Source organism: Amblyraja radiata, chromosome 5 (genome assembly GCF_010909765.2).
Source record: "Amblyraja radiata isolate CabotCenter1 chromosome 5, sAmbRad1.1.pri, whole genome shotgun sequence".
Classification (NCBI taxonomy): Eukaryota; Metazoa; Chordata; class Chondrichthyes; order Rajiformes; family Rajidae; genus Amblyraja; species Amblyraja radiata.
Genome location: NC_045960.1, coordinates 16,343,239 through 16,363,907, shown reverse-complemented (window position 1 = coordinate 16,363,907; position 20,669 = coordinate 16,343,239). Strand labels below are relative to the sequence as shown.

General features: G+C 45.0%; 1 protein-coding gene across 1 annotated transcript; it reads left to right on the top strand.

Moving 5' to 3' along the window:
• Nucleotides 1-717: 717 nt before the first annotated feature.
• LOC116973032 (myelin and lymphocyte protein-like) lies at nt 718-17,588 on the top strand. The gene is made up of 4 exons (XM_033020670.1): nt 718-1,173; nt 3,502-3,669; nt 8,540-8,662; nt 17,264-17,588. The coding sequence occupies exons 1-4, from the start codon at nt 1,066-1,068 to the stop codon at nt 17,336-17,338; spliced, it is 474 nt and encodes a 157-aa protein (XP_032876561.1). The 5' UTR covers nt 718-1,065; the 3' UTR covers nt 17,339-17,588.
• Nucleotides 17,589-20,669: the final 3,081 nt, after the last annotated feature.

The window sequence follows — 20,669 nt, the reverse complement described above, 5'->3', positions numbered from 1 at the left end:
CACTCACTCCCGTAATAAATTACAACGCATAGTTAACAAAGCATCCAAAATCATCAGCACTCCCCTTCCATCAATAGAATCACTCCATCACAAACGGTCTGTGTCAAGGGTGAAGAAAATCATCTCTGATCCCTCCCACCCAGCTCACCACATCTTCCACCTGCTGCCATCAGGAAGGCGCTACAGCTCACTGCCCGCCAAGACATCTCGATTTAAAAACAGTTTTTACCCACACGCAATCCGAATTCTGAACACACTATGACAACAGCACATATCCTCCCCATGCATGTACTGTATATTGTATGATGTTGTGTTTTATGTTATGTTTGACGGGAATCAGCCTACCTTGTAACATCCTGTACTGAACCTGAATTCCACCAGCTTGACTGTGTGGTCATTAAATAATCTAATCTAATCTAATCTAAATGTCATCTAATTGCTAAAGGTGGCTAGATAAAACAGAGTCTTTTCATTTCTAAACAGATGATTTCTGCTGTGAAGCTCCAGACTGCAAGTGGAAAATGCAATGCTACAAATGTGGCGAAATCTAACCCTTGAATGGTGAGCATCAATCACTTGCTTGTTTTTCTCAAACCGGTCCTTGGCTGATAAACGTGCTCAGGGTGGTGTAGATTTCTGGGCGGGAGCAGGCTGTGAACAAAACTCAATCTGGGGCTTCACGTTGCAATAAACTTAAAGGAACAAAACGGCGGTGGTAGCGGTCCGCTGCCACTATGCAGTGTGTTCTCTCCCGCTTCCAAATTGTGCATCGGCGGATGGGTCTTATCATCCAACAATTGCAGCCGAGGTTTTGCTGTTTAATTCCAAGTGATCTGCAGCGTTTTTACAATTAGTCACCGCAAGAACAATCCCTGAATGAATGCCAAGGATGGCATTTTTGGGGAGTGTCACACACAAGTGACCAAAACCAGTTTTTCAGGTAAAAAGATTGGGAGAGGCAAATCGAGGTTTACGATCATTCCTCAGTGCTATGATTGCCGACTGCTGTGGACGATAGCAAAGACACAAGGCTTTATTCCAGAGTCCTTTGGGGGATAAAATACCATGGCTTCCCCAGAGACAAGCAATGTTGAACCCACATCAGATTCAATTCTTCCTTCGGGGTCAAGATTACTAACCAGCTTCCCAGATCTTCTTATGTTACCCGAGCTCGTGAGTATAAAAAGCTTCACTAATCAAGAAATAGTGACAGATCTTGGTCTGTCTTACATAGATATTGTGGAAACGTTAAGTTTTTTATGAATTGCTTTTACTTCTATGTATAATCGAGGTGCAGTGAAAAACTTTGTTTTGCACACTATCCTAACGGACCAGATAATACTATACGTAGAAACAAAGAATTGCGGATGGTGGTTTATACCAAAGATATTCACAATGTGCTGGAGTAACTTAGCGGGTCAGGCAACATCTCCGGAGAGAAAGGATAGATGGCGTTTTGGAACGGGATCATCCTTCAGTCTTTTTCTCCAGAGATGCTGCCTGACCCATTGAGTTACTCCAGCACATTGTCTATTTTCAGATAATACTATACGTGAATACAATTAAATCAAACTCAAGTACAATCGGTAGGACAAAGGGGAAGATACCGAGTGCAGAATGTAGTGTAACAGGTCAAATGACAACGTTTAATCAGCATTGTAACATTTGCAATATTGCTTTTGGTAAAAAATAAAATTCTAAATCATATTGCTCAATACTCTGCAATCATGCAAGTCAGCAAAAAAGTAGCCAAGCCCTTCTGGAAAATTCTGTGGCAATATAGACACATTTATTTCTTAATGCTGAAATAAAGAAGGACTCTGGGAGAAGGTATTGAAATGGATGATCTACCACGATCAAATCATAAGGAAGCATGAGCAAAATGAAATAAAAAACTATTAAAATGATATAGTTTGAATGTTCTTTCGCCATCATTGATCCAAAATCTCGAATCCTGCTCGTATTTCATTAGTTTAGTTTAATTTATTATGACATGCACCGAGGTGCAGTTAAACATTTTTGTTGCATGCTAACCAGTCAGCGGAAAGACTATACATGATTACAATAGTGCCATTCACAGTGTACAGATACACCGTAAAGGGAATAACGTTTAGTGCAAGATAATGCCAGCAAAGTCCGATCAAAGATAGTCCGAGGGTCTCCAATGAGGTAGTTCAGGACTGCTCTCAAGTTGGTGATAGAATGGTTCAGTTGCCTGATAACAGCTGGGAAGAAACTGTCCCTGAATCTGGAGATGTGTGTTTTCATGCTGCTGTACCTTTTGCCCGATGGGGGAGGGGAGAAGAGGGAGTGACCAGGCTGCGACTCAGCCTTGATTACGCTGCCAGACTTGTTACAAATGTGGAATGGTGGAATCAGGTTGAAGGGCCGATTGGCCTGCTCCATCTCATGTGGTCTAATGCTTCCATGCATCTCGCACCGATGAATTCTAATCTCTGAATATTTATCACAACTTCCCACTTGTGGCAATGTTATGGCTCGCGGCACAGTGGAACTGCTTGGTGGAAGTAGAGTAAGGCCATCGTAGAGCTCTGTAGAGTCGTAGAGTCATAGAACCCACAGTCATACAAATGCCACAGGAGGGATCGAAATGGAGGTAGGAGAGAAGGGGGAGTTGCATTTTTGATTAGATGGCACAGATTTAAGGTCAGAGGCGGGAGGCTCAAAGGACATGTCCGGGCAAGTTTTGTTTTCTTAGAGTGGTGAGTGCCTGGAACACTAGGCCAAGGTTGGTGGTGGAAACGACAGTGGCGTTTGGGAGGTTTTTGGATAGGCACATGGAAATGGAGGATCATAGAGTTATACAGGATGGAAAAAGACCCTTTGACCCAACTTATTCATGCCGACTAAAATGTCCCACCAACGCTAATCCCACCTGCCTACGTTTGGCTCTTGTCCTTCTAAACCTTTTCTATCCATGTACCTGTCCAAATGTCTTTTAAATGCTTCCTCAACTAATTCCTCTGGCAGCTCGTTCCATACACCCATTACCCTCTGCATGAATAAGTTGCCCCTCAGGTTCCTATTAAATCTTTCCCCATCACCTTAAACCTATGTCCTATGGTTCTTGATTCCCCTACTCTGGATAAAAGACTGTGCATTTATCCAATCTATCCCTTTCATGGTTTTATACACCTCTATAAGACCATCCCTTAGCATCCTGCGCCCCAAGGAATAAAGTCCAAGGAACATACCGGGGACAATTTACAATTTTACCAAAGCCAATTAGCCTACAAACCTCTCAAATCTTTTGAGTGTGGGAGCACCCGGGGAAAACCCACACGGTCACAGGGAGAACGTACAAACTCCACGCAGACATCACCTGAGGTCAGGATCGAACCTGGGTCACTGGCGCTGTGAGGCAGCAACTCTACCGCTCTCTGAGTTCCTTATAAACTCTGCGCCACCCCTTGAATCTTGAAAAAAAGTCCATGTTATAGTAACTGCTGATGTCAATGGAATTTCTTTCCCTTCCTACAGGTCTTTGGTGGGCTGGTGTGGATTCTTGTGGCTTCCACGGATGTCCGAGATAAAGACAGCCAGGGCTGGGTGATGTTCGTCTCTATCCTCTTGTTCGCGTTGACACTGCTTCTGATGATTTGCTACTTCATTGGATGGCCCCGGAACTCGACGGCTTGGTGTTTATTGGTGAGGGCCAGCGATCATTTTGTTCTTGTTTCAAGCACCGCGGGACTTTATTGCACGGCTGAGGAAGTAGATCAGAAAGTGTGAAAGCAAGTGTGAAGCCTGGCCTTAGAATCACTGGGGCTGATCTGAGACAATGTCCAGCGGGGTGGAAGTTTGTGTTCACAAGTTATAGGAGCAGAATTAGGCCATTCGGCCCATCGAGTCTACAACAATTCAATCATGGCTAATCTATCTTTCCCTCTCAACCCCATTTCCCTGCCTTCTCCCCATAACCCCTACACCTGTACTAAGCAAGAATCTGCCATTCTCCGCCTTAAAAACATCCATTGACTTGGCCTCCACAGCCTTCTGTGGCAAATAATTCCACAAATTCACCGCCCTCTGTCTAAAGAAATTCCTCCTCATCTCTTTCATAAAGGAACGATCTTTTATTCTGAGGCTGTGGCTTCTGGTCCTGGACTCTCCCACTAGTGGAAATATCCTCTCCACATCCACCCCTATCCAGACCTTTCACAAGGATTTGGAGGGAACATCAGAACTATATAAGTCCCTCTCTAAATTACACACCATGTCATCTTGAATGCATCACAACCCCCTGTGTGAAAACAATTGCCCTCAGGTCCCTTTTTAAATCCCTCTAACCTTAAACCCATGCTCGCTAGTTTTTGATTCCCCTATGCTAGGAAAAAGATTGTGACTTTTCCTCTCATCCGTGCCCCTCGTGATTTTGTGTAAGGTCACTCTCCCTGCCCTCTAGGGAAGACCAACGTCCCTTTCTAAGTTGCACACCACATTGTTTTGGAAATCGCTGATGATCCTAATGGAGAAAGGTCTGTACCAAACCAACATGGGATAGCAACGAGGCAAGTGGTCTTGAGTGTTAGTGACAGGGACTTTCACTCTACATGTTTTACGGTCGTTATGGAGGACAAGGATGGACTGTAAATTGAATTGTTTGTAAGACAAATTCATAATTCACTTGTGTGGCATGGTGGCGCAGCGGTAGACTTGCTGCCTTACAGCGCCAGAGACCCAGGTTCGATCCTGACTACGGGGGCTGTCTGTACGGAGTTTGCATGTTATCCCTGTGACCACATGGGTTTTCCACAGCTGCTTCAGTTTCCTCCCACACTCCAAAGACATGCTGGTTTGTACGTTAATTGGCTTTGGTAAAAATTGTAAATTGTCCCTGGTGTGTTGGATAGTGCTTGTACATGGGGTGATCATTGGTCGGCGCGGACTCGGCGGGCCGAAGGGCCTCTTTCCATGCTCTATCTCTCAAGTCTAAAGTCTAAACCTTTGACAAAAAGTGGATCGAGAGCATCCACTAGCAGATAGGTCTATAGATGACAAGAGGGAGGCGTTCAAATGTAACATAGCGAGTGATCAGGGCCACATATTCTTACGAGGGACAAGGCAAGGCAACAAGTCCAGGGAATCCCGCATATCAAGGGACATCGAGACTTGGATAAGGAAAACGAAAGGAAACTTATGGCAGTCATGGAATATTGGAAACTTACCAACGGGAAGAAGGTAAAGGAGTCCAGAACTAGGGGTCACAGTTCCAGAACTAGAGGTCACAGTTTAAAGATAAGAGGGAAGTCTTTTAGGACCGAGATGAGAAAATCATTTTTTACCCAGAGAGTGATGAATCTGTGGAATTCTCTGCCACAGAAGGTAGTTGAGGCCAGTTCATTGGCTATATTTAAGAGGGTTAGATGTGGCAAAAAGGGATCAGGGGGTATTGAGAGAAGGCAGGGATGGGATACTGAGTTGGATGATCAGCCATGATCATATTGAATGGCGGTGCAGGCTCGAAGGGCCGAATGGCCTACTCCTGCACCTATATTCTATGTTTCTATGTTTCTATGAAAACTATGACCATCAGGGTCAAGAACAGTTTCTTCCCAACAACCATCAGACTCTTGAACACTCAACAATGCTCACCTCAGGTACAAACTATGGACTATCTTTGTTAACAATAGGACTTGCACTTTTTGCACTAGAAATGAGGTTATTAATTTCTTGAATTTTTATTTATTATCTATGTGTATTGTGTTCTTCAAGCATGTAAAGCTGCTGCAAGTAAAAATGTCAGTATTACGTTATGGGTACATATGACAATTACTCACGAAGATAGACACAAAGTGCTGGAGTAACTCAGCGAGCCAGGCAGCATCTCTGGAGAGAAGGAATATGTGACGTTTCGGGTCGAGACCCTTCTTCAGACTGGGAGTCAGGCGAGAGGGAAACTAGAGGTATGAAAAGGTATAAAAGAGCCAGCCCAAGCATGGCCAAGAAGCCCACAATGGTCCATTGTTGGTTGTGGAGAAGGTGATAACGAAGGGATACAAACAATGAAACTAGCAGGGTGACTAAGGTAGATGACGAGGATGCTGAAATACTAATTAGTGGGACAAAGAGAGGTACAAAATAGTAGCTTTGCTGAATGGTACAACATGGTCGAGATGTTGGAGTGTTCAAAAAAGGGTTTGGTGGAATTCTGAAACAATTTCATTGCCACAGAAGGCTGTGGAGGCCAAGTCAATGGATATTTTTAAGGCGGAGTTTGACAGACTTTTGATTTATAGTGTGGAGACAATGGGACACATTGTCAGTGAGCGCATAAACCCATGGATTACCCATGATGAACAACCATGAGTAACTCCATGAAAATAATTATGGAGGAGTGGCACTTACGCAGTAACCCTCCCCAACACCAACTTCCAATTGATTTCCAGCACCTTTCACATTAGTTGATTAGTACGGATGTCAGGGGTTATGGGGAGAAGGCTGGAGAATGGGGTTGAGAGGGAAATATAGATCAGCCATAATTGAATGGTGGAGTACACTCGATGGGCCGAATGGCCTAATTCTGCTCCTACAACGCATGTATTTATGAACTAAAGGCTAGGGTGTTATTCCTTGGAGTACAGGAAGCTGAGGGGCGATCTTATAGTGGTGTGTAAGATCTTGAGAGGAATAGGAAGGGTGAATGAAGGAGGGATCAAGAGAAGGTATCATGTTCGGCACAAACGTTATGGATCAAAGTCCCCGTTCCTGAGCTGCACTGTTCCACAGCACAGATAAAAAGCCCAACATCTCCATGCCAATCGAGTTTGGCCCAAATCCCCCCAAGCCTTTCCTATCCATCAGCGAAGTCTTTGAAATAATGCAATTGTACCCACCTCTGCTACTTCCTCTGGCAGCTCATTCTACATACCCCTGAATGAAAAAGTTGTTCCCTGGGCTTTCCCCTCAGAGCACAAGAAATGGGTGATTTAACACTTTGAGATTATTCCATCATGCATCAGAATCATAGCTAATCTCCCACCTCTGATCCACTTTCCAGCACTATACACATTTCCATGAATTCCCTTAACAGTCACAAATCTTTAGACTTTAGAAATACAGCGTGGAAACAGGCCCTTCTTCCCACCGAGTCCTCGCAGACCATTGATCACCCCTGGGGTGGAAGATTGCAACCTTCACGTGGTCCGCCCTGTTTCGACTAATGCAATCAACTCGAAGTGCACAAACGGAAGATCAAATAGAACAAGATGTCCTACAACTTTAGGCTGCGCACGCCACACGAAAGAAGAAGTGATCACCCCGTACACTAGCACTATCCTACACACAAGGGACAACTCACAATTTGCAGAAGCCAATTAACTTACAAAACCGCATGTCTTTGGGAGCACCCAGAGAAAACTCACACGTTCACAGGGAGAACGTATAAACTTTGTACGGAACAGCACCCCTAGTCAGGATGTGGTTGGCCGAAGGGCCTGCTTCCACACTGTATCTCTAAAGTAACTCTGATTGAACCAACCTTCTAACATCAGGTAGGTATCCGTGGGAACCAGTGGGTCTGGGGTGCTGCCTCAGTGATGATCTCTAGTGAGCCTAATCCTTTCCCAGGTATTGGGAGATTTATGGAGAAACATGGGAACTGCAGATGCTGGTTTACAAACAAAAAAGACACAAAGTGCTGGAGTAACTCAGCGGGGCAGACAGCATCTCTGGAGAACATGAATAGATGATGTTTTGGGTCGGGACCCTTCACAGAGAAGGAGATCTTATAGAGAGTCACAGAATGATACAGTGTGGAAACAGGCCTTTCAGCCAACTTACCCACACCGGCCAACATGCCCCAGCCACACTAGTCCCACCTGCCTGCATTTGGTCCATATCCATCCAAACCTGTCCTTTCCATGTGATCAGTCTGAAGAAGGGTTTCGGCCCGAAACGTTGCCTATTTCCTTCGCTCCATAGATGCTGCTGCACCCGCTGAGTTTCTCCAGCTTTTGTGTGTACGTTCCATGTACCTGTCTGTTTCTTAAATGTTGGGATAGTCCCAGCCTCAACTACCTCCTCTGGCAGCTTGTTCCATGCACCCACCACCCTTTCTGTGAAAAAGTTACCCCCCAGATTCCTATTAAAACCTTCCCCCTTCACTTTAAACCAATGTCCTCTGGTCCTTGATTCACCTCCGCTGGGCAAGAGACTCTGTGCATCTACCTTCTTCAAGGTAGGATTTACCTTGAGGTGATTTTGCAGTGGAGCAGTAAAACTGAGATGCAACAAACTGCAGATGCTGGTTCACCAAAAAAAGACACAAAGTGCTGGAGTAATTCAGCAGGTCAGGCAGCGTGTTGAGAGTGCTTGGATGAGCAACGTTTAAGGTCGGGGCCCCTTCTTCAGACCTGAACCTGAAGAAGGGTCCTGACCCAAAATATCACAGGTCCATGTTCTCCTGTGATGCTACCTGGCCCGCTGAGTTACCTCAACACTTTTCTTTTTTTATTGGAAGATTTATATTAGGAGTTTTTTTGAAAGATTCAAAACCTTTCATAATTTCTTTCCACAGGATGCCGCCTACCATGGGATTTCAGCCATTTTATATTTCAGTGCCGCAGTTCTGCAGGCGAACACCACTGTACATCTACAGACTGTCTCTAACAATATCTACAAAATTGACATTGCTGCCTCGGTAAGTAAGCACTGTATTAACTAAAATACTGTCATGTCTCAGGAACGATCTGCTGGCTCTAGGGAGGGTCCAGAGGAGGTTTACAAGAATGATTCCAGGAATGAGTGGGTTAGCATATGATGAGCATTTGACAGCACTGGGCCTCTACTCACTGGAGTTTAGAAGGATGAGGGGGTACCTCATTGAAACTTACAGAACAATTAAAGGCATAGATAGAGTGGGTGTGGAAAGGATGTGGGAGAATCATAGCCTCAGAATTAAAGGGCACTCTTTTAGAAAGGAGGTGAGGAGGAACTTCTTTTGTCAGAGGGCAGTTAATCTGTTGAACACATTGCCACAGAGGGCAGTGGAGGCTGTCAGTGGATATTTTTAAGGCTAAGATAGACAAATTCGTGATTAGAACGGGTGTCATGGGTTATGGGGAGAAGTCAGGAAAATGGGATTGGGGGCACAGATCAGCCATGATTGAATGGCGGAGATGGCTCGATGGGCCGAATGGCCTAACGTGAACCTGTGAACAAAGGCATTTACTTTATCTTTGCTCCTCATGATGTTATATACCTCTGTAAGGTTACAATTCCTCCTCCTAAGCTCCAAAGATAAAAGTCCCAGCCTATCCAACCTCTCCCTGCAACACAAGCCCAGGCAACATCCTGGTGAATCTCTTCTGCTGTTTCCAACTCCAATGACAATCTTCCTATAGTTGGCCATTGAGCACTATTGTTATGTTCTCCCTGATCAAAAGGGACGCGGCACACTGGCACACTGGCACAGCCGCTGCCTCACAGTGCTAGAGACCTGGATTCGATCCTGACCTCGGGTGCTGTCTATGTGGAGTTTGCATGTTCTCCCTGTGACTGCGTGGGTTTTCTTCGGGTGTTCCAGTTTCCTGCCACATCCCAAAGACGTGCAGGTTGGTGGGTTAATCAGCCTCTGTAGAATCGTCCCAAGTGTGTTTGATTGAGAAAGTGTTTCCAACATAGAACTAGGTGGGCCAAAGGGCCTGTTTCATAGAAACATAGAAAATAGGTGCAGGAGTAGGCCATTCAGCCCTTCGGGCCAGCACCATCATTCAATATGATCATGGGTGATCATCCAAAATCAGCACCCCATTCCGGCTTTTTCCCCATATCCCTTGATTCCCTTAGCTTAAGAGCTAAATCTAACTCTTTTTTGAAAACATCCAGTGAATTGGCCTCCATTACCTTCTGTGGAATGTGGCAGAGAATTCCACAGATTCGCAACTCTCAGGGTGAAAAGGTTTTTCCTCATCTCAGTCCTAAATGGCCTACCCTTTATTCTTAAACTGTGACCCCTGGTTCTGGACTCCCCAACACCGGGAACATTTTTCTTGCATCTACCCTGTCCAATCCTCTGAGAATTTTATGTTTCTATAAGATCCGCTCTCACCCTTCTAAATACAAGCCCAGTCGACCCGTTCAATTGTAAGAAAGCGAGTGGCATGTTGGCCTTAATAACAAGAGGAGTCAGCTATAGGAGCAAAGAGGTCCTTCTGCAGTTGTACAGAGCCCTAGTGAGACCACACATAGAAACATAGAAAATAGGTGCAGGAGTAGGCCATTCGGCCCTTCGAGCCTGCACCGCCATTCAATATGATCATGGCTGATCATCCAACTCAGTATCCTGTACCTGCCTTCTCTCCATACCCCCTGATCCCTTTTGCCACAAGGGCCACATCTAACTCCCTCTTAAATATAGCCAATGAACTGGCCGCAACTACCTTCTGTGGCAGAGAATTCCACAGATTCACCACTCTCTGTGTGAAAAATGTTTTTCTCATCTCGGTCCTAAAAGACTTTCCCCTTATCCTTAAACTGTGACCCCTTGTTCTGGACTTCCCCAACATCGGGAACAATCTTCCTGCATCTAGCCTGTCCAACCCCTTCAGAATTTTGTAAGTTTCAATAAGATCCCCCTCAATCTTCTAAATTCTAGCGAGTACAAGCCGAGTCTATCCAGTCTTTCTTTATATGAAAGTCCTGTCATCCCAGAAATCAGTCTGGTGAACCTTCTCTGTACTCCCTCTATGGCAAGAATGTCTTTCCACAGATTAGGAGACCAAAACTGTACAGGTGTGGTCCAGGTGTGGTCTCACCAAGGCCCTGTACAACTGCAGTAGAACCTCCCTGCTCCTATACACAAATCCTTTTGCTATGAATGCTAACATACCATTTGCTTTCTGCACTGCCTGCTGCACCTGCATGCCTACTTTCAATGACTGGTGTACCATGACACCCAGGTCTCGTTGCATCTCCCCTTTTCCTAATCGGCCACCATTCAGATAATAGTCTACTTTCCTGTTCTTGTCACCAAAGTGGATAACCTCACATTTATCCACATTATACTGCATATGCCATGCATTTGCCCACTCACCCAACCTATACAAGTCACCTTGCAGCCTCCTAGCATCCTCCTCACAGCTAACACTGCCCCCCAGCTTCGTGTCATCCACAAACTTGGAGATGTTGCATTCAATTCCCTCGTCCAAATCATTAATATATATTGTAAATAGCTGGGGTCCCTGCACTTAGCCTTGCGGTACCCTACTAGTCACTGCCTGCCATTCTGAAAAGGACCTGTTTACTCCTACTCTTTGCTTCCTGCCTGCCAGCCAGTTCTCTATCCACATCAATACTGAACCCCCAATACCGTGTGCTTTAAGTTTGCATACTAATCTCTTATGTGGGACCTTGTCGAAAGCCTTCTGAAAGTCCAGATATAACACATCCACTGGTTCTCCCTTATCCACTCTACTAGTTACATCCTCGAAAAATTCTATAAGATTCGTCAGACATGATTTACCCTTCATAAATCCATGCTGACTTTGTCCAATGATTTCACCACTTTCCAAATGTGCTGCTATCCCATCTTTAATAACTGACTCTAGCAGTTTCCCCACTACCGATGTTAGACTAACTGGTCTGTAATTCCCTGTTTTCTCTCTCCCTCCCTTTTTAAAAAGTGGAGTTACATTAGCTACCTTCCAATCCTCAGGAACTGCTCCAGAATCTAAGGAGTTTTGAAAAATTATCACTAATGCTTCCACTATTTCTGGGGCTACTTCCTTAAGTACTCTGGGATGCAGCCTATCTGGCCCTGGGGATTTATCGGCCTTTAATCCATTCAATTTACATAACACCACTTGCCGACTAACCTGGATTTCACTCAGTTCCTCCATCTCATTTGACCCCCGGTCCCTTGCTATTTCCGGCAGATTATTTATGTCTTCCTTAGTGAAGACAGAACCAAAGTAGTTATTCAATTGGTCAGCCATGTCCTTGTTCCCCATGATCAATTCACCTGTTTCTGACTGCAATGGACCTACATTTGTTTTAACTAATCTTTTTCTCTTCACATATCTATAAAAACTTTTGCAGTCAGTTTTTATGTTCCCTGCCAGTTTTCTTTCATAATCTATTTTCCCTTTCCTAATTAAGCCCTTTGTCCTCCTCTGCTGGACTCTGAATTTCTCCCAGTCCTCTGGTAGGCTGCTTTTTCTGGCTAATTTGTATGCTTCATCTTTTGTTTTGATACTATCCCTGATTTCCCTTGTTATCCACGGATGCACTACATTCCCTGATTTATTCTTTTGCCAAACTGGGATGAACAATTGTTGTAGTTCATCCATGCAGTCTTTAAATGCCTTCCATTGCATATCCAGCGTCAACCCTTTAAGAATCAATTGCCAGTCTATCTTGGCCAATTCACGTCTCATACCCCCAAAGTTACCTTTCTTTAAGTTCAGAACCCTTGTTTCTGAATTAACAATGTCACTCTCCATCCTAATGAAGAACTCAACCATATTATGGTCACTCTTGCCCAAGGGGCCACGCACAACAAGACTGCTAACTAACCCTTCCTCATTACTCAATACCCAGTCTAGAATAGCCTGCTCTCTCGTTGGTTCCTCTACATGTTGGTTTAGAAAACTATCCCGCATACATTCCAAGAAATCCTCTTCCTCAGCACCCCTGCCAATTTGATTCACCCAATCTATATGTAGATTGAAGTCACCCATTATAACTGTTTTACCTTTATTGCACACATTTCTAATTTCCTGTTTGATACCATCTCCAACTCCACTACTACTGTTAGGTGGCCTGTACACAACCCCCACTAGCGTTTTCTGCCCCTTAGTGTTTCGCAGCTCTACCCATATCGATTCCACATCCTCCAAGCTAATGTCCTTCCTTTCTATTGCGTTAATCTCCTCTCTAACCAGCAACGCTACCCCACCTCCTTTTCCTTTCTGTCTATCCCTCCTGAATATTGAATATCCCTGGATGTTCAGCTCCCAGCCTTGGTCACCCTGGAGCCATGTCTCCGTGATCCCAACTATATCATATTCATTAATAACTATCTGCACATTCAACTCATCCACCTTATTACACATGCTCCTTGCATTGAGACACAACGCCTTCAGGCTTGTTTTTACAACACTTTTACCCCTTATACAATTATGTTGAAAAGTAGCCCTTTTTGATTTTTGCCCTGGATTTGTCTGCCTGCCACTTTTACTTTTCACCTTGCTACCTATTGCTTCTACCCTCATTTTACACCCCTCTGTCTCTCTGCTCATGCTCCCATCCCCCTGCCACATTAGTTTAAATCCTCCCCGACAGCACTAGCAAACACTCCCCCAAGGACATTGGTTCCATTCCAGCCCAGGTGCAGACTGTCCTGTTTGTACTGGTCCCACCTCCCCCAGAACCGGTTCAATGCCCTAGAAATTTGAATCCCTCTCCCTTGCACCATTTTTCAAGCCACGTATTCATCTGCTATAATATCCTCCTATTTCTACTCTGACTAGCGTATTGTGGAGTATTGCGTGCAGTTTTGGTCCCCTAATTTAAGGAAGGACATTCTTGCTATCGAGGGAGTGCAACGTAAGCTTACAAGGTTAATTCCCGGGATGGCGGCGCTTTCATATGCTGAGAGAATGGAGCAGCTGGGCTTGTACACTCTGGAGTTGCGAAGGATGAGAGGGATTCTTATTGAAACATATAAGATTGTTAAGGGTTTGGACACGCTAGAGGCAGGAAACATGTTCCCAATGTTGGGGGAGTCCAGAACCAGGGGCCACAGTTTAAGAATAAGGGGTAAGCCATTTAGAACAGAGATGAGGAAACACTTTTTCTCACAGAGAGTTGTGAGTCTGTGGAATTCTCTGTCTCGGGCGGTGGAGGCCGGTTCTCTGGATACTTTCAAGAGAGAGCTAGATAGGGCTCTTAAAGATAGCGGAGTCAGGGGATGTGGGGAGAAGGCAGGAACGGGTTACTGATTGGGGATGATCAGCCACGATCACATTGAATGGCGGTGCTGCCTCGAAGGGCCAAATGGCCTACTCCTGCACCTATTGTCTATTGTCTATTGAATACAAGCCCAGTCAACCCATTCTTTCGTCATATGTCAGTCCCGCCAGCCCGGGAATTAACCTGCTGAACCTGCGCTGCACTCCCTCAATAGTAATAATGTCCTTCCTCAAATTAGGGGACCAAAACTGCACACAATACTCCAGGTGCGGTCTCACCAGGGCCCTGTACAACTGCAGTAGGACCTCCTTGCTCCTAAACTCAAATCCTCTCACAATGAAGGCCAACATGCTATTAGCTTTCTTCATTGCCTGCTGTACACCCGCATGTTTACTTTCAGTGACTGATGTACAAGCACACCCAGGTCTCGTTGCACCTCCCCTTCTCCTAATCTGACATTCAGATAATAATCTGCCTTCCTGTTCTTGCTACCAAAGTGAATAACCTCACATTTATCCACATTATACTGCATCTGCCATGCATCTGCCCACTCACCCAACCTGTCCAAGACCCTGCAGCCTCAAAACATCCTCCTTGCAGCTCACACTGCCCCCCAGCTTTGTATCATGTGCAAACTTAGAGATGTTACATTTAATTCCATCATCTAAATCGTTGATATATATTGTATATACATATATATATATATATATATATATATATATATATATCACTGCCTGCCATTGTGAAAAGGACCCGTTAATTCCTACTCTTTGCTACCTGTCTGCCAACTAGTTCTCTATCCATGTCAATACCCCACCCCCAAAACCATGTGCTCTAATTTTGCGCACTAATCTCTTGTGTGGGACCTTGTCAAAGTCCAGAAACACCACATCCACTGACTCTCCCTTATCCATTCTATTTGTTACATCCTCAAAAAATTCCAAAAGATTAGTCAAGCATGATTTCCCCTTCATAAATCCATGCTGACTTTGACCGGTCTCGTCACTGCTTTCCAAATGCGCTGCTATAACATCATTAATAATCGACTCCAGCATCTTCCCCACTACCGATGTAAGGCTAATTGGTCCATAATTCCCCGTTTTCTCTCTCCCTCCTTTCTGAAAAAGTGGGGTTACATTAGCTACCCTCCAGTCCACAGGAACGGATCCAGAGTCGAGAGAACATTGGAAAATGATCACCAATGCATCCACGATTTCTATGGCCACCTCCTTGAGTACTCTAGGATGCAGACCATCTGGCCCTGGGGATTTATCTGCCTTCAGTTCCAACAATTTACCTAACACCATTTTCTGACTAATGTGGATTCTCTTCAGTTCCTCCCTCACACTAGATCCTCGGTCACCTAGTATTTCCGGGAGATTGTTTGTGGCTTCCTTAGTGAAGACAGAACCAAAATACTCATTTAACTGTTCTGCCATTTCCTTATTTCCCGTTATAAATTCACCTGTCTCTGACTGTAAGGGACCTACATTTGTCTTCACTAATCTTTTCCTTTTTACATACCTATAGAAACATTTACAATCAGTTTTAATATTTCCCGCAAGCTTTCTTTCATGCTCCTCTTAATTGACCTCCTCTTTTCCACATTTCTCCCAGTCCTCTGGTTTGCTGCTTCCTCTGGCCAGTTTATATGCCTCTTCCTTGGATTCTTGACTTCCTTGACTTCCCTCGTCAGCCACGGTTGAGCCGCCTTCCCAGTTTTATTTTTTTGCCAGACAGGGATGAACAATTTCTGGAGTTCATCCATCTTCACCATTGCATCTCCCCTGTCAACCCTTTAAGTATAATTTACCCGTCTATCCTAGCCAATTCCCGTCTCATAACTTCAAAGTCTACTTTATTCAAGTTCAGGACCCTAGTTTGTGAATTAACCGTGTCACTCTCCATCCTAATGCAGAATTCCATCATATTATGGTCACTGTTGCCCAAGGGGCTTTGCACAACAAGATCGCTAACTAATCCTTCCTCATTACACAATACTCAGTCTAGGATGGCCTGCCCTCTAGTCAGTTCCTCTACATATTGGTTTAAAAACCCATCCCGTATATATTCCAGGAAACCCTTCTCCTCAGAGCTGCTACCAATTTGGTTGGCCCAAATTTAAATTAAAGTCTCCCATGATAACCGTTGTACCTTTGTTACATCATCCCTAATTTCCTGCTTGATGCTATCCCCAACCTCCCTACTGCTGCTTGGTGGTCTGTATTCCACCTCAACAAGCGTTTTCTGCCCTTGGCTATTTCGCAGTTCTACCCATACCGATTCTACAGCATCCAAGCTAATGTATCTCCTTGCTATTGCATTAATCTCCTCTTTAACCAGCAATGCCACCCCACCTCCTCGTCCTTTCTGTCTATCCTTCCTGAATATCGAATACCCCTGCATGTTTAGCTCCCAGCCTTGGTCACCCTGGAGCCATGTCTCCATAATTCCAACTATATCATATCCCTTAACTACTAACCGTGCATTCAATTCATCCACCTTATTTTGAATGCTCCTCGCATTAAGGCACAAAGCTTTCAGGTTAGTTTTTCTTTTCTCCCTCCTACCTTTTGCTTCTGTCCTCCTTTTATGGCCCTCTGTCTCCTTACATTGGGTCCCACCCCCTGCCCTGTTAGTTTAAACGTGACCTTTCCTCCACTCTCTTTCCTGTTAGCTGCACGGATACATGTCCACGTTGTTGACTCCACCCCCAGATAGATCCATGCTGTATCTATAAATTATACTAAAAAGGCAACTCCGCCACCTCCGCCACCTGGTTCTCTATCACGTCCACAGCATCTATATGCTGCTGCATCAAATTGCCAGTCACACCCATTCTAGCAGTCATTTTTATGTTATTATACCGATAAAATCCAGTTCCCTCCAAGCCAATCCACGACCTGAGCTCATCCTGCCTTACCTACTAAGCCTCTGGCATTGAATTGAACACAGTTTAGTTGTTCATTATACAGACACTTGAATTGTCATTGACAATGGGTGGCACCACAGTAGAGTTGCCTCCTTACACCGCCAGAGACCTGTGTTCCTTCCTGACTATGGGTGCAGTCTGTACGGAGTGTGTACGTTCTCCGTGTGACCGCGTGGTATCCCCCAGGTGCTTCAGTTTCCTCCCACACTCCAAAGACGTGCAGGTTTGTAGGTTAATTGGCTTCTGCAAATTGTCCCTACTGTGCAGGATATAACTAGTGTGCCAGTGATCACGGGTCAGCATGAACTCAGTGGGCCGCAGGGCCTGTTTCCACACTGTATCTCAAAAGTGTAAAGTAAAGTCTAGTGACCAATAAAATCTGTCTTTACCCTGCAGGTATTTGCATTTGCAGCCACCGTGGTCTATGTGGTCCACGCAACCTACTCATTTAAAAGGTGGAAAACGGTTTAACGTTCTTGGTGGCATTGGCAGCTGGATCTTCATCGAATCGCTTGAATAAAACGCATCAGCCCTCTTAGTCCGCACCAACCCCCGAACGTCCATTTACTTTAATCCTACACCAACCTAACTTTATTCCCTCAGAAAAGGACACAAAGGGCAGTCACGGTGGCGCAGCGGTAGAGTTGCTGCCTTACAACGAATGCAGCGCCGGAGACCCAGGCTCGTTCCTGACTACGGGTGCTGTCTGACCTGCCTGGGTTTTCTCTGAGATCTTCAGTTTCTTCCCACAATCCAATGACGTACAGTTACTTGGCTTGGTAAATGTAAAAATTGTCCCTATTGGGTATAGGCTAGTGTTAGTGTGCGGGGATCGCTGGTTGGCGCAGACTCGGTGGGCCGACGGGGCTGTTTCCGCGCTGTATCTCTAAACTAAACTAAATTAAACAAAGTGCTGGAGTATCTCAGCGACTCAGACAGCATCTCTGGAAAACATGAATAGGTGACGTTTCGATTCAGCACCCTCCTTAGTTTAGTTTGTATTGTCACGTGTACCGAGGTACAGTGAAAAGCTCTTTTTTGCGTGCAATCCAGTCAGTGGGAAGACAATACATGATTACAATCAAGCCGGCCACAGTGTATCAGATACAGGATAAATAGAATAACGTGAATAACATTTAGTGCAAGACAAAGTCTAGTATAGTCTGATCAGAGATAGTCAGAGGGTCTCCAATGACGTAGATAGTAGCTCAGGACTGCTCTCTAGTTGTTGGTAGGACAGTTCAGTTGCCCGATAACAGCACCTCCTTCAGACCTTTTGTGTATTAACCAGCTCCTGTAGTTCTTTGTTTCTACTCCAAAATTGAATAGTTTAAAAAGTTCAGATTTCTACCTGTATTATTCTTTCCGATGTCAATCAGTTTGGGTAATTTAGTTTAGAGATACAACGTGGAAACAGGCCCCTTGGCCCAAAGAGTCCACGCCGACTAGTGATCCCCGTACACTGACACCATCCTACATACTAGGGATAGTTTTCAATTTTACCAAAGCCAATTAATCTACAAACCTGTACATCTTTGGAGTGTGGGAGGAAAGCGGAGCACCCGGAGAAAACCCACGCAAGTCACAGGAACGTACAAACTCCATACAGAGAGGACCCATAGTCAGGATCGAACCCGGGACCCTGGTGCTGTAAAACAGCAACACTGCCACAGCGCCACCCTGCCACCCTAATTTAGTGTGGCCAATTATCCTACCAATCTATCAAATTAAGAGTAAGAGTTGTACACAGGGAGACTTATTTCCTCTCAACTTCCAGCGCTTGCTTCAAGGGCAATGAAGTACAATTATGTTAGAATTTTCCCGCATATTTTCAATACTCATATAATCCCTCAAGGCTATTCAAATTAGGAGGCCATTTGACCCATCAAGTCAATGCTAGCTCCTCTTCAATCCCATTTCCCCTTTTATTTCATGAAGTCTTACAACAGGAAAGCAAGTCCATTGGCCCATTATTTGTGCCCTTTACAAATCCACCATTCATCCCACTGTATTCTGCCCACTTCCCCATCAACAGCCTGGATTCCTCCCCTCACGCTGCATACGAAGGCCAGTGATTTACCATTGATCACCCATTCACACTAGTTCTACGTTAGACACGCTTTCTCACTCCCTAACACTAGGGGCGATTTTACAGATACAGCACATAGACCGGCCCTTCAGCCCATCGAGCCGCGCCGATCAGTGATCACCCCGTACACTAACACTGTCCTACACACACTAGGGACAATTTACAATTTTACCAAAGCCAATGAACCTACAAACATGTACGTCTTTGGAGTGTGGTGGGGAGACCGGAGCACCCGGAGAAAACCCACGCAGGTCACGGGGAGAACATAAAAACTCCATACAGACAGAACCGGATCGAAACCGGGTCTCAGGCGCTGTAAGGCAACAACTCTACTGCTGCGCCACTGGGCCACGGTGGAGGTGGAGGTGGAGCAGCAACAAATGGAAAAAGCTGAAACAGCCCAAGTCATGTTCAGCAAGGATCAAAAACTCTAGAGCATAGCTTTACGGTGAGAGGGGCAACGTTTAAAAGAGAAGTGCATGGCAAGTATTTACACAAAGGGTGGTGGGTGCCTGGTAAAACGCTGCTTGGGTTGATTGTTGAGGTAGATAAGATAGTGGCATTCAAGAGAATTTTAGATCGGCACATGGATATGCAGGGAATGGAGGGATATGGATTAACCCTAATACAGGCAGATAACAGGTGATCTTGGTTTCATGTTCGGCACAGACGTTGTGGGCCGAAGGGTCTGTTCCGTTGCTGTACTATTTTATGTTCAATGATCAGCCAAAGCATGGTGTGAGAAATAAAGAAACATGACCTAGCAACTCATTGGTGTGTCTATTTTTAAAAACTTTAAAACATTGTTGTGTGGACCCTAAACACCATTTTAAAAGCTCTTCTAAAAGGGTTGCTTCCAGCACATTGGAAAACCCCTGCGTGATCACATGGAAACGTACAAGCTCCGTACAGACAGCACCTGTAATCAGGATCGAACCCGCGTCTCCGGCGTGGTAAGGCAGCAACTCTGCCGCTGTGCCACCTTGCTGCCCCTAAAGATTCAAGAAATTACTCCTCTCCTTTCTAAAAGTTTGTACTTTTGTTCTGAGGCTGTGCCCTCTGGTCCTAGATTCTCCCACTGGAGGAGACATCCTCTCCACATGAACGAACCCTTTGCAAGTGCGGTGTCTGGCTGACTTCACCGACTGACCAGTGAGCGGAACATTGGGAGGGATCTTCAACATCGTGTTGGAGCGATTCCGTGGTTTAGGATGAGGTTTATTATTGTCACGTGTACCGAGGTACAGTGAAAAGTCAGTCTTTGTCACAACTTTAATCTCTGCGCTTTGCTCCAAACATCTGCCTATCAAGTTCAAGCTCAAGTTCAAGTGAGTTTATTGTCATGTGTCCCTGTATAGGACAATGAAATTCTTGCTTTGCTTAAGCATACAGAAAATAGTAGGCATTTACTACAAAACAGATAAATGTGTCCATATACCATGATATAAATATATACACACATGAATAAATAAACTGATAGTGCAAATAACAGAAAGTGGTTGGTAATAATCAGAGTTTTGTCCGAGCCAGGTTTAATAGCCTGATGGCTGAGGGGAAGTAACTATTCCTGAACCTGGTTGTTGCAGTCTTCAGGCTCCTGTACCTTCTACCTGAAGGTAGCAGGGAGATGAGTGTGTGGCCAGGATGGTGTGGGTCTTTGATGATACTGCCAGCCTTTTTGAGGCAGCGACTGCGATAAATCCCCTCGATGGA

Excerpts from the sequence above, each read along its gene's own strand:
- LOC116973032 (XM_033020670.1), top strand. The coding sequence starts at position 1,066 with ATGGCTTCCCCAGAGACAAGCAATGTTGAACCCACATCAGATTCAATT. Across the intron at positions 3,670-8,539 it reads CGACGGCTTGGTGTTTATTG|GATGCCGCCTACCATGGGAT; the intron begins GTGAGGGCCAGC and ends TTCTTTCCACAG. Across the intron at positions 8,663-17,263 it reads AAATTGACATTGCTGCCTCG|GTATTTGCATTTGCAGCCAC; the intron begins GTAAGTAAGCAC and ends TTTACCCTGCAG.